The 13,775-nt window shown below is 32.6% G+C and overlaps 2 protein-coding genes across 3 annotated transcripts; both read left to right on the top strand.

The window, feature by feature from the left end:
• The first annotated feature begins 1,637 nt into the window (after window positions 1–1,637).
• Window positions 1,638–4,582, top strand: LOC145163377 (26S proteasome non-ATPase regulatory subunit 1 homolog B-like). Its single transcript, XM_079082220.1, has 9 exons — window positions 1,638–1,642; window positions 2,075–2,243; window positions 2,517–2,542; window positions 2,661–2,796; window positions 2,897–3,127; window positions 3,197–3,441; window positions 3,522–3,780; window positions 4,348–4,409; window positions 4,462–4,582. Exons 1-9 carry the CDS (start codon window positions 1,638–1,640, stop codon window positions 4,580–4,582), a joined length of 1,254 nt encoding a protein of 417 aa, XP_078938346.1.
• Window positions 4,583–7,812: 3,230 nt separating this feature from the next.
• Window positions 7,813–12,351, top strand: LOC145165404 (beta-glucosidase 24-like). Of its 2 annotated transcripts, none has more exons than XM_079084138.1 (12): window positions 7,813–7,941; window positions 9,365–9,434; window positions 9,548–9,606; window positions 9,696–9,771; window positions 9,848–10,013; window positions 10,120–10,357; window positions 10,712–10,830; window positions 10,964–11,181; window positions 11,312–11,343; window positions 11,427–11,529; window positions 11,627–11,735; window positions 11,861–12,351. In XM_079084138.1, the coding sequence occupies exons 1-12, from the start codon at window positions 7,831–7,833 to the stop codon at window positions 12,222–12,224; spliced, it is 1,665 nt and encodes a 554-aa protein (XP_078940264.1). In that variant the 5' UTR covers window positions 7,813–7,830; the 3' UTR covers window positions 12,225–12,351. The 2 variants fall into 2 exon arrangements, with proteins under 2 accessions (XP_078940264.1, XP_078940265.1); XM_079084139.1 differs by having other exon boundaries at window positions 11,807–11,886.
• Window positions 12,352–13,775: the final 1,424 nt, after the last annotated feature.

The following is a 13,775-nucleotide window of genomic DNA, read 5'->3' as shown; positions in this document are numbered from 1 at the left end:
ATTTGTGTGTATTACTCAATCTTGAATGTGACTCTCCAAACATCAATGTTTTGCTTGAAATATCTTTCTGATTCTTCTTTTTCAAGAAAAATATTTTGATTGCAGGTTAGTGAAGAATTGTCATCAAGTTTCTATGGTTGAATGGTGTTAAATGAAGAAAGAAGATTCATAAAATGGATATAGGTTTTTTTGTTTGAGCAAAGTTGACGAATGATAGTTTTTTCTTTTGATTTAAATGTATGTTTATGTAACATCTTTATTTATATATTCAACCACCCAATGCTCTTATTTATTTGATTGTAGTTTTTTATTTTGATTATGTTTATTTTCTATTATTTTTTTGTTGGGTTATCCTACACAACATATTTAAAAGATAACATAATTTTGAACATTTGATATGTAATTATGATAGACTTATTGTGATATGTTCTTCATATGAAAGTACTTTATCCATATTACTACGATAAGAATTACATATGACATTTACGAATATATATATATATATATATATATATATATATATATATATATATATTATATGTGATTTGTTTAACATGTATATGCACCTATGTATGTTATAAATTTAAAATTAAATATCTTTATGTTTAATAATTGAAGGGATTAAAATGATGCATCAAAACCAATTATTTAGACGAATATAATAATAATAATAATAATAATAATAATAATAATAATAATACATTTTCAAGTACCGCATTCATTTGAAACTCACACTACAACTCAAGAGTTTTCTAATTTATGTATATTTATTAGTTACAACTCAATAGTTTTTAACTTATGGTTATTAATTAGTAATCACTAATAACTTTTTATTTTCCTTTCTTTTATAAGGTTGTAAAGTTTTGCTCATTAAAAATATTAATGTATTTGAAGAGATTTGTGATTTAAATATGAAGAGTTAATATAAATGTTATAATAGATGTTTTAGTGTTTTTATGTTATTAAAAGTTATAGTGTTTATTTTTCATATTTTTTATTATTCGGTATATATATATATATATATATATATATATATATATATATATATATATATATATATATATATATATATCTTTTTAATACAAATGTTATAATAGATGTTTTTCTATTTTTATGTTACTAAAAGTTGCAGTTCATATTTTTGTTCATACGTTTTGTTACCCGTTATATTATCATTCATTTGATATATAATTTACACAATTTTAAATGGTTTATAAAATTATCAAATAATTGTATATATCACAATGACTTAAAAATTAAACTATAATGTTTAATAAAACTAATATGTTAACTATATGTTTGCTTTACTACTAACATTTTGTTTCAAAGTAGAAATATTAAATAATAATTTGGTAAAAGTTATTATTTTAACTATATAATTCTATTCTCGCGCAACGCGCGGGGATTCACCTAGTATATATATATATAGAAAGAAAGAGAGAGAGAGAGAGAGAGAGAGAGAGAGAGAGAGATGATGCGAGTGGTAGTAACCATGGGTGAGAGAAAACCGTCAGTAACATGAGTCAACTTCAACATAATAATGAGCAAAATCATAAGCACCAGATCAAATGGACAAATTCTTAAGTAAGAACCATCTTTCACGAATCTTCCTATTAAGACCTTTTTTTTAGTAGATAATGGGGTACTAATAGACTTGCAGGTTGTACTCCATGTACTCAAGTAATCAAGCAAGTTATTTGTTAATCTCCATGATACATGTTTGTTGTGAGTCTCATAGTTGTATTTCATGCATGTATAGTCCTCAAGTAAGTTGTTTTTTTACACTTTGTTGTCTGCTGCTGCTATTTGATAAATGCAGGAACATATAGTTATTAAATAAAATGATTTTTTTTCTCTAGTTTTCAAAATTTGATACAGGAAGATATATTTAAAAATATTGTTTAGTTTTTGAATTTTGATAAGGGTTCGAGTATATGTATTTTTATTTTGCATAACATGAAATTGATCAGGGTCCGAATAACCTGAACCCGATCGGGTTGACCCGGTTAGCACCCCACCGATGTCTTTTAATATACTTTTGCATCTTATTCGTTTTTTTATTTATTAATTTAAGGTGTATTATTGAAAAGAGACATCTACATGCGATTGGGATGACCATAGAATGTCGGAGGTTGGATATACTTAGAGAAGCAATTTTAGATAGTAAACACATCCATGCTACTCTATCATATTGCATGGATGTATGTCATGAATTTGTGGGTAGGAGAGAATATCAGAATGAGGTAATATGCACATGATATTAAATATTGGTTTTTAGTTTTTTTAACAAAGTTTGGTTATTTGTTCACTTCATAGACATATAAAATTTGTGCATATTCTACATCTTCTTCTTGAGCTTTATCGGGATACGGAGCCTCAAGATTCGTTTGCTATATGTCGGTTACTTATGTTTTTGGGAGAGCCAGATGATGTTTCTACCCTCTTAGAAACACATTTATGATCAGAAAGCCGTGATGATGCAATGATTGGGTATCAACTTGCTTTTGATGTTGTAGAGATTAAGAATGAGAGTTTTTGTCGCGTATGCGTGATCGGCTCCTGGATCACAATGTAGTAGGTGAGGAGATATATGTTGAAAGGCATGCAAAAATCAAAATGATTTTTTTTATAATTATGGAATAGTTTTTGTTAACAAACAGGGCGGATCCATACATCATCAATAGAAAAGTCCGGTCAGTGGCCATGAAAAGCCGTGCTTGCCAGGATGCAAGCATCTATGCGCATGCATTAATGCATACATGTACTTCTTTGGATGGCTATTTAGTACAAAATCAGGTAGATAGTGTTATGTACATAACAATAACATACATGGTTTGCATGATGAATTAATTTCACCAAAAGATTGTTGTTGTTGCTATTGTTATGTTAGGAATAGGTGGGGATGGCAAAAAGGTGGGCAGAATTCAGCGCAATTGCTGGGCTTAGTGTCATTTATAAGGGCAACTCAGAGAAAGTACAATCTTTAATGGACAGAGCTGGTAGCGATTTGGTTGGGCCTCCTTATGTCCAAGGTGGTGCCCTATATGCTCTCGGGTTTCTTAACGCGAATGATGATGGAAAAACCAAAGGATTCATAATGGATATCCTTAAAGAATCAGAGATCGAGGTTGGTATTTTCCATCACTACTTGCAACAAATCAAAATAAAACCTTATGCTAAACCTTGTTTGGTATAGGTTGTCTGGGATGGAGCTTGTCTTGGTTTAGACTTGGTAGCTCTAGGAAGTGCTGATGATGATACATATGATGAGATATTGGGTGTTGCCTCCTGTGTAATTGTAGGCGGTGATGGTACCGGTGTTGTTGATTCAGGGCTGGTTGCCGACATCAGTCTTGGATTGGTAAATGCTGGAATTTTAAGTGAGAGGACATACGAGATGGTTGCGCATGCACGTGAAACACAATATGAAAAGCAGATAAGGTGAGTTATGATAACACTATAATTACTAACTTCATTTTGTCCTTTTGATATTGTTAACATTAAATTATTTGTGCGTATAGGGGTTTGGCACTGGGTGCTTCCCTTACAGTGTATGGAAGAGAAGAAGAAGTCGGGGAATTAGTTGATATAATGATCCGTGATGGAGATCCGATAATAAGATGCAGGGGCATCTATGCATTGGCATTAGCATACAGTGGGACAACAAATAAAAAGGCAATCCAACAACTTCTGCATTTTGCTATTTCAGACGCGAGTGATGATGTTAGAAGGACTGCAGTGTTAGCCCTCGGGTTTGTCCTCTGCTCTGAACCGGAACAGGTCTGTGTTCTTTCTCTTTCTATATACCACATTCCATGATTGCTGTGGTAGTTAGTAACTTTAATAATTACAGTAGACCACACACCTGATCTCGCCTTTTTCACAATCGTATGATCCCCACTTTCGATACGGGGCGGTTATGACCTTAGGGATTTCATGTTCTGGTACCTGCTCACACGATGCCATATCGGTGCTCCAAACCCTTCTATTTTGTTCGAAAAGCCGCATTCATAGGAATGTCCATGGTGATGATCCAAGCCACACAAGAGATGGACTCCCGCGTAGGGGAATTCAGGTAATGTTCTGCAACAAGGTCGATATTTAATCACTATGGCTGTAAGTAGTTTTTGATGTGGAGGATTTTTATCCAATGTTTTTCCTCTACACTTTGTTTGTAAACCTATCCGCATCATCCATAGGCCTTACATAAACAAAACATGTTTGTTTATTTTTTCTTTTTGTCAGAAATTTTCAAATAATGGTCCCATTTTGAGCTTATCTTACTTACATGGTATAGTTCTAATATATTAAGTTCATTAAGGTATAACCTAATTTCTTGGAAAATAGGAGAGTAAAACAAAGTTAAAGTTTTTAATCCTGTTAGATTCTTTATGGGTTGGTGGAGATAGGTTCTTATTTAAACTGATATTTTTAATAAAAAATTTCGACATATGTTTTTAGGCGGCAACTCGAGAGAGAGATTCTGAATGACAACAATGATACACTTGCAAAGATGGGTGCGATTCTGGCCTCCGTGTCATGGGATGACTCTTTTAGAGTAGTCAATACTTGTGCCACTTAGTGCTTTTCCGACTAAGTCAGGCTAACTTCGATGATCTAGATGTACTAAGGAACTTAGGAAGCAAGAGTCATGACAAGGAACACTTCAAGTATGAAGGAAAGGTTCTATTATATAACTCAACTTCTTTACAAGGCAACTTCTCGATGGTTTGGGAAAATGAGCCCTTCTCCCTATTTATAGGAACCTTACACCTCCTCAAGGGAAGTTTCTAGGTTCCGGACATTCCCGAGTATTTTAGATCATTCTTACAAGATCTTATTCTACATACAAAATTCTATAAGGTTCTATACTACTCTTTTGTGTCCTAGAGGATTCTATGATGGTTTAGGATCTTCCGTATCGTTCTAGCTTCCTCTAGTGCTCTCTTGATTATTCCAGATCGTTCCACCATGTTCTGCGGACACCTATAATTTTCTAGCGTCTTCTAGGGTCTCGTAGAGTATTCTTGATCTCTCCGGAGACTTCTCGAGGATACTTGATCGTTCCGGAGTTCTCCAGACGAACGTTGAATTGTCCAAAAACTCGATCCGTGACATCCGAAATCCTTGATGCCGGTGGCAGGAACTTAACAATTAAGCTGATGCACCTAAGCAACACTAAAGTGAGGATGGAGGCTATCATTGGTCTTGCTGTTTTCAACCACTTTTGGTACTGGAGTCCTCTGATTTACTTCATTACATTGGCCTTTTCCGCCACCACTTTAATTGGACTGGACTATAATTTAAATGTACCAAATTTTGTGTTCATATTGGATGCAAAACCTGCAATGTTTGATTACCCCAACCAACACTTATCCCCACCATTTTTTTTTTGGGGGGGGGGGGGGGGAGGAAATTCTATCCTCTTGTTTATTTTTCATTATATGTTATATGGAAACAAAAATCGTTGGGGGGGGGGGGGAGAAAATTCTATCCCCTTGTTTATTTTTCATTTTATAGTTTTTTTTTAATGAAACAAAACATGCCCACATACAAAACAACAAACATAAAGAATTATATTTATTCTAAAATAGAATGATCAATTACATTTGTTCTGTTATTTTGTTGTTTTATCTCAAAAGAGTTTATCGTTTACTTTCAGGACTTGTATGATGTTGACACTCTGAATGGTGCCAAAGTGATTGTAAGTACCATTGTATTATAAAGGAGTAAGAACGACCATCACATGTCCAAAGAAATATAGCAGTTGTTGCGGTTCTTATTGTGAAGATTTTTTGGTAGTAGCATCACCATACCAGCTGTTTGGCTGAACCGAAGATAGGAGGCACGAGATGTGGCATAGATGTATGTAACACTTTACTGGTAAAGGTAATTATGCTTTGATTATGGCATGCCCGATTTTAGGTGTTGTGTGGATATATAGTGTTTGAATTCACTATTGTATAACTAACTATAGGGATGTCAAAAAGTCCCGTGGGGCCCTGTCCCGTTTGGAGGAAATTTTTTTAAAAAATCGCGGCGGGGACGGTGGCGGGGGCAAGGTTAACCCCCATTTTAATTTCGGGGGCGGGGGCGGGGGTAGGCAATCCCGTCCCGAAACCCCCATGGGGACCCCATTAATAATTTACACATATATTTACATATATTAATTATATAAATATAATAAACAATAACATGATTTTGAGCTTCCAAAATTTATCTAAAAAATGTTTTAAAGTTGTTAGTATAATGTTTTTAAAATGTCATAACTTTTTTATTTTTAAAATGTCAAATTCTGTTATAAATAATTATTTGTTACTTAAAAAATAACTTCTTTTAGCATAAATAACAACTTCTTTTAGCAAAAAAAAAGCAGACCAAAATCAATCGGGGGCAGGGGAACGGGGACGGGGGCGGGGGTAATAAAGGGGATTCGGGGGCGGAGGCGGGGGTAGGAAGGCTGAACATTTCGGGGGCGGGGGCGGGGACGGGGGAACGGGGAAATTTTGGGGGCGGGGGCGGGGGATTCACTCCCCGTCCCGTTTGCCCCCGTTGACATCCCTAACTAACTAGGTTAAGTCTTCGTCCAACTATTTTTTTTTTAAATTCCATCAGGGCATAAAGATGAAAATGGGTTTACAGATTTTTGGCTTTCATGTAAGAAATAACAACATACTTTCAGCTTCTTTCCTGATTCTTATTAATGTATGTTCATGTTTTGCATAGTTTCTATGTTGCATTGGTTTTTGAACATATAGTTTCTATGTTGCATTGGTTTTTGAACATCTACTATATCAGCTGTAATCACAAAATTATATAATATAATGAAGTCGCCAACTTTCCAACCAGAACTTCTTACCCATGCGAAGCATGGATTTCCTACTAGTTTAACATATATAATCGGAAATTGTTGAACGCCAAAAAATAATTTATCAACTTATTACATCTAATAACCAAATAAGTTAATTTAAATATATTTTTTAAAATTTTATTTTGATACCGATTAAACTAATAGAAATTTTAGAAAAAAACATAAGTTAATTCAACCGAAAACCTTTTCATTTTACCACAAACTTTATTTATAAAGAGATCTAATCTACAAGGCAAAGATAACACGTAATGGTTATTATCTAGTAAAAAGGTGGAGTATCTTTGTTAAACACTATAAGGTGTTTTATTATGAAAATAAGTGAAAAAGTCTAATATTAAGTTAAGACTATTTCAATATCCATCACAAAATTTTCTTGTTTATTTTGTAACAATCTCATCATCATTAATGCTTCGTATTCCTTTTATCAACAACTTTGATCAAACGATTAAATATGGTGATGATCGTGTTGGAAATCATATTTATTTCATGAATAGTTTTGTCGAGTTGTAACGATTTTGATAATTAACTTAATGCATTATGCATTATAATTCTTTTTTATGCTAATATCGTGCATGGTCATAAGTTAGATTTGCTTATGTCAATTTATCATGGTCACCTGTCGACGATGAGTATAGATAACTCTGCCATGTCACCGACCATCTAAAAGTCAATTTATTCACAAAAATCACACGTTAGATAATTGTTGTTACTTTTAGATTTCAATTACTCTTTTGAATTTTTCTCGTTCCACGGCTATTCCCCACAAATCAGTTCTTCAATTCAAAAAACACGACTTAATTTAAACCTTAATACAATTGAATCTTGGGTGTTAGATTTTTTATTTCAAAAATATTTTTATAAAGTCAATTATGATGGATGCATTACATTAGTATAAATTGGATGGTAAACCCATAACTTATCTTCATAACCTACAAAGTTGAAAAATCTAATCCAAAAATATGGAAACAACCCAAAATACTGGAGCTACATTTTCCCTTTTCCAAAATCTTGTACATAGTAATGATTTCCAACAGGATTTCGTTTGGGGTGCTGCTACTTCTGCATATCAGGCATGTTTCGACTTTATAATATATTTTTTTATGTTTTAATTATAGGACGTTATTCCAACATCCACGATAACATTTTGTTCAAAACTGAAGATACCTATTAATGCGAAAACATGATGTGTCTTATCTTTCATAACTTATAACTTAATATACTAGTTAGTTTTTCTACATATATACCTTGATTATAGGAATGATTTGATTATACGAATGACTCAATATTCTGATTTGTTTTTAGTCCAAATTTCTTGATTCATTATTAAAGGGTTAAAACTATTTTTAGAAAATATATTAAAGGGTTTAAACTATATTTAGAAAATATATTGTCAAATATTAAAGGGTTTAAACTATTTTTAGAAAATATATTGTTAGAAATGTCTTCAACCGACCAAAAAACCAAAAATAAATGCTATAAAAAGGTAATGAATTCTTAGTTTTTGTATTTCCACATGCTTTACCCATGTTACCTTAATTACATAACAAGTCATATTTTATTTTTACATATTTGGAAAATGTTTTAAATTTTGTTACGAATACAGTCTAATTTTTTTTATGTATAAATTCGATTCGAAATTAGTTTTGTTTTAATATTTTATATTTTTTACAATATCTTTAAACCTTTTTATATAGTTTTTTTCTACAATTTCTTTTTACAGTTTTTACTACATTTAGAAATTCTTTTGTTCAAAAAAAGTTATAAATACCCAAAAAAAGTTCAAAATAATTGTAAAAGAAGTTCTAATCGTTGTATAAATTTTTTTTTATATATAAAGCAAGTTTATAACTATCTTTGTAAAAAGGTATAAAGAAAGTTATGAAAATATTTATAAAAACTTAAAAAAAAACTACGAAAAAGTTTATAAAAGGTTATATAAAAAAACCAAGTTTTTAAAAAGTTTTAAAAATGTCTTAAACAGATCTAAAAAAGGTTTTAAAAGTTATAAAAAATAAATTTGTAAAAATAATAATAATAATAATAATAATAATAATAATAATAATAATTTTAAGGTGATTCTTTTTTTTTTTTTCAAAAAATTAGGATCATATATATTCTAACAAAAAATTAAGTTTGGATCAAATTCTTAACAAAATCTAAAACTTTGGCTAAAAAAGCAATATTGTAATATGACATTTCTATACATTGGTATAACATGTACACAGGAAATAAAAAACTTGAGAGCTCGTTACAGTTTTATAACATTTCTTGAGTTTGTTGATAACTTAAAAACATTTTCAATAGTATATTTTTTGAAAGCAGTTTTTACCGAAAACTAAAATATTGCGTATTTTAAAAATAAATAAGTTTAATGTAAATGTGGTGGTAAGTTGTGACTACAGATTTCTACTTTCATTTTTACCGAAAAACATGTGCAATTTCAATCCAAGTTTCGAGTATCACATTCTTGTTTGATAATTGATGATATTATAGATTGAAGGTGCCGCATCTAAAGGTGGTAGAGGTGAAAGCATTTGGGATGTCTTCTGCCACAACAACCCTGGTCGGTCTTTCTCATATTCTTTTTTTTTTTTTTTTTTTTTTTTTTTGTTAATACGATCACAATGCTCTTTTTCTTCATTTAACTTCATGAGAATTTGCTTTAATTTATTGCAGATGCCATTGTGAATGGTGATAATGGAAACAACGGTACCAATGCTTATTATAAATACAAGGTAATCATGCTTAACCTTAGTGTACTCTTAAATCAATTTGCAAAATTTCATTAATCCATACCGTTTTCTGTTTTTTGATTTATAAACAGGAGGATGTGCAAATGATGAAAAGAATGGGTCTAAATGCCTATAGATTCTCAATTTCATGGACTAGAATCTTTCCAGGTGAATTACGAAAAAAAATGACCAACTTGTATGCATTTTGTTTGGTTAAAGCTGTAACTTGGTGTTCAATTTTTAGGTGGAAGACCAAGCAATGGCATCAACAAGGAAGGTATTGATTACTACAATAACCTAATCAATGAGCTCATACTATGTGGAATTACGCCATATGTCACTCTCTTTCATTGGGACACTCCCGAAACCCTGGAAGAAGAATACATGGGCTTCCTAAGTGAAAAAATTATGTAAGTAAAACTGAAAAAGAAAATATATATACCGCTCTTAAATAATTTGAAAAACAAATTGCAACCTCATCAGGATATTATATTATTGTGCATATTTGATTATTAGATATGATTTTACGTGTTATGCGGGATTTTGCTTCTGGGAGTTTGGTGATCGAGTGAAGAATTGGATCACAATAAACGAACCGCATTCTTATGCTTCTTGTGGATATGCTGATGGTACATTTGCGCCTGGCCGGGGAAAAGACGGTGTTGGGAATCCTGGCACTGAGCCGTATATAGTAGCAAAAAACTTACTCCTTTCTCATGCTTCTGTTGTCAATCTATATCGACAAAGATTTCAAGTAATATATATCATTCATCTTGGTTATTGTTTTTTGGTTTGTATGTATTTGTTATGTGGGTTGCGTGTATTTTTTATTTTTTCCATTGAAGAATTGGATGATATATGTATGGTTGAATTTAATTCGTTGAATACCAACCAGAAGTTACATCTCATTCAACTCTTTTATCAAATATTAATTTCAACTCTTATATTAAACTTTGCAATATTAAACTATGCATTGTGGTTACTTTAATTCATAGAAAGATTAAAAAGAAAGACCCACAAAATCAATATATATGAACTAGTTTCATGTTTAACCATGAGGATCAACATATCTATATTTCTTATCCATTTGGGACTGAAATCTTTTCAGAAAAAACAAGGTGGTAAGATTGGGATTACACTAAACGCAGTATTTTTTGAGCCACTTAATCCTGAGAAACAAGAAGACAAGGATGCAGCCCTCAGAGCCATAGACTTCATGTTTGGATGGTGAGTCCATATATATACAGTTATACACACACACACACCTACGTGTATCATTAATTACGATGTAAAACTTATTTTATACAGATTTGTTAATTATTCTATGATAACCAGGTATTAAATGTTCAATTAATTTCAGGTTCATGGAGCCATTATTTAGTGGAAAATACCCCGACAATATGATAAAATATGTTACAGGTGACCGTTTGCCAGAATTCACGGCAGAGGAAGCCAAGTCAATCAAGGGTTCTTATGATTTTCTTGGGTTGAATTATTATACCTCCTATTACGCCACCACTGCAAAACCAAGTCAAGTTCCCTCCTATGTGACAGATAGCAATGTCCATCAACAAGCAGGTATATATGTTTATATTTTTAAATAAACATACCAACCTGAATGTAAAATAGCATATGCTTTAATTAATCCTTAATTTAATACGGAAGGTTTATGATGTAATAAATAAATATGTTTTTATTTTTTTCTCAGAGGGTCTTGATGGGAAACCTATCGGTCCACAGGTATAACTAATTTCAGTAACAAGTGTAGAGTTGTGTCATATTTTGTTTCTTAATTAATACTATTTGTGATTGATCAAATGTAGGGAGGCAGTGACTGGTTGTACTCCTATCCACTTGGGTTTTACAAAATTCTGCAGCACATAAAACATACTTATGGAGATCCATTGATTTTCATAACAGAAAATGGTAATCAAATTTGTTTTTTTCCTATCTGATAAATGGTTTTTTAATTCGTTGTAATTTATAGGAAATATTACATTTTCAATTGGATCGTTTTATATAGGTTGGCCAGACAAAAACAGTGACCAAATCGGAATTGGCGCAGCTTGTGTTGACACTCAACGTATTGATTATCATAATGCTCATCTTCAAAAACTTCGAGATGCGGTTAGGTAAACTTATATTGTATAATGTATTGTTTCTTTGTTGTTAAAAAAATAATTGTATTATGTGTTATGTGTAGCATCTATTTACTTCACCTCCATTCTAATCGGACTCGGGTACACTATTAATGTAGGGATGGCGTTAGGGTAGAGGGGTACTTTGTATGGTCGTTGATGGATAATTTTGAATGGATAGCAGGATATTCTATTCGTTTTGGTCTACTTTATGTAGATTATAATGATGGGAAATACACAAGGTACCCAAAGAACTCTGCAATATGGTATATGAATTTTCTTAAAAGTCCTGAGAAACTTGGTGAACAAAAGAAGATACCTAAGTGTGTTCCAAACAAGCCTATTGCTAAAACCCAAAGTACCGAGACGTCTAAGAAAACAAGCAGAGTACTAGCCGAAGTAGTTCTGATTATGATATTAAGTATTCTTTGTATAGTCATGTTTATTTTCGATTATAAAATGAAAATATGTTGTATTTATTAGACGTATCATACATATTTCATATTTATTCATTCATTTATTTATTTACTTTGTAAAGAATTTGTATTAGACTAGGTTTATTGTACCCTTACCACTTCTTATGTATTTATATTCAAGCCATGTAAAGGGAATAAACAAGCAGACAATTAAAGTATTTTACGGTATCAAAGAGATAAAAATCTTCAAACCCCTTCTTTCTCTATAATCAAATGATTTTCCCAAAACTCAAAATTGTATTCCACCAACTATATAAAAACAATACAAGATTAATGGGTTGACTACAAATGGGTTGTTACACATTGGGCCACACATGATATACAAATACATAAACATATAAATATACGGCTAACATCCCATTGCAATCCGAACATGAGATCTAGATCGAACGTTCAGACCGAATATGAAATCAAGAAATAAAGATTAAGAAAACCTCTTAGTGGGAATGTTAGTATATAGTATGTCCTGCGACGATGAAAAGACATGAAGAACACGATTTTGTCCCATAGCAACCTTGTCACTTACGAAATATATGTCGATCTCAATATGTTTTGTGTGTTGATATTGAACCGGGTTGGAGGACAAATACACGTCAATGACGTAATCACAATATACCATTGTAGCGGAGAGTTGTAAAAAATGAAGCTCACGCAAAAGATTGTGAAGACAACTTGTAACACCGTAAATTTTGAAACAAATTTTTCATTTTTAAATCACATAAAAACTCGATGTCGCAGGTTCTCAAAAACCACAATGTATCAAATGTCAAACACAAATCAACAAAACAACTGATAATCCCAGGATCCACAACATAATCTGCAACAAGTGTGTACAATCAAGCTGACGCCTTCCCGCGATCCTGAGAAGTACCTGACACACATATCACACAACACTGTAAGCACAAAGCTTAGTGAGTTCCCCAAAATACCACAAACACAAATAATAAGCCTCTCATGGCTATAGCTCGGCATGGGCCCTCCGGTCATGCGTCTCGGTGAGGACCCTCCGGTCTCATGGCTCAGTGTGGACCCTCTGGTCATGTGTCTCAGTGAAGACTCTTCGGTCTCACAGCTCGGGTCGGACCCTCCAGTCCTATATCTCAGTGAAGACCCTCCGGTCTCACAACTCGGTTTGGACCCTCCGGTCCTATCTAAGTAATGCACAGAATAATATAGCATATATCACAAAGACAAGATGCATAATATCACATAACTCAATATAAGCACATAGGACCCTCCGGTCAATAACTCAAATAAGACCCTCCGGTCACACAACATTACCACTCAGGTAAGTATAGTGAGAAGACTCACCTCGTAAGCAAACAAGTAGATCTAGCACCCCACGAGCAGTCTAGACTCCGCCTACATAATATAATTATCTCTAATCAACAATTTGTAATAACCACCAAGCTAACTCTTCTACTAGGTCTCAAAAAGGGTGAAAAGACCATTTTACCCCTCCATGGTCTCCAAAGTCCACTATTGACCAAACCCTAAAAGTCAACGGAAGTCAACACTTGAGTCAACAGTCCATGTTGGCCGCACTCAGCGAGTGCAC

Source organism: Lactuca virosa, chromosome 3, assembly GCF_052849685.1.
Source record: "Lactuca virosa cultivar CGN04683 chromosome 3, Lactuca_virosa_CGN04683_v6, whole genome shotgun sequence".
NCBI classification, from domain to species: Eukaryota; Viridiplantae; Streptophyta; class Magnoliopsida; order Asterales; family Asteraceae; genus Lactuca; species Lactuca virosa.
This window is presented reverse-complemented; position numbering and strand designations above follow the sequence as displayed.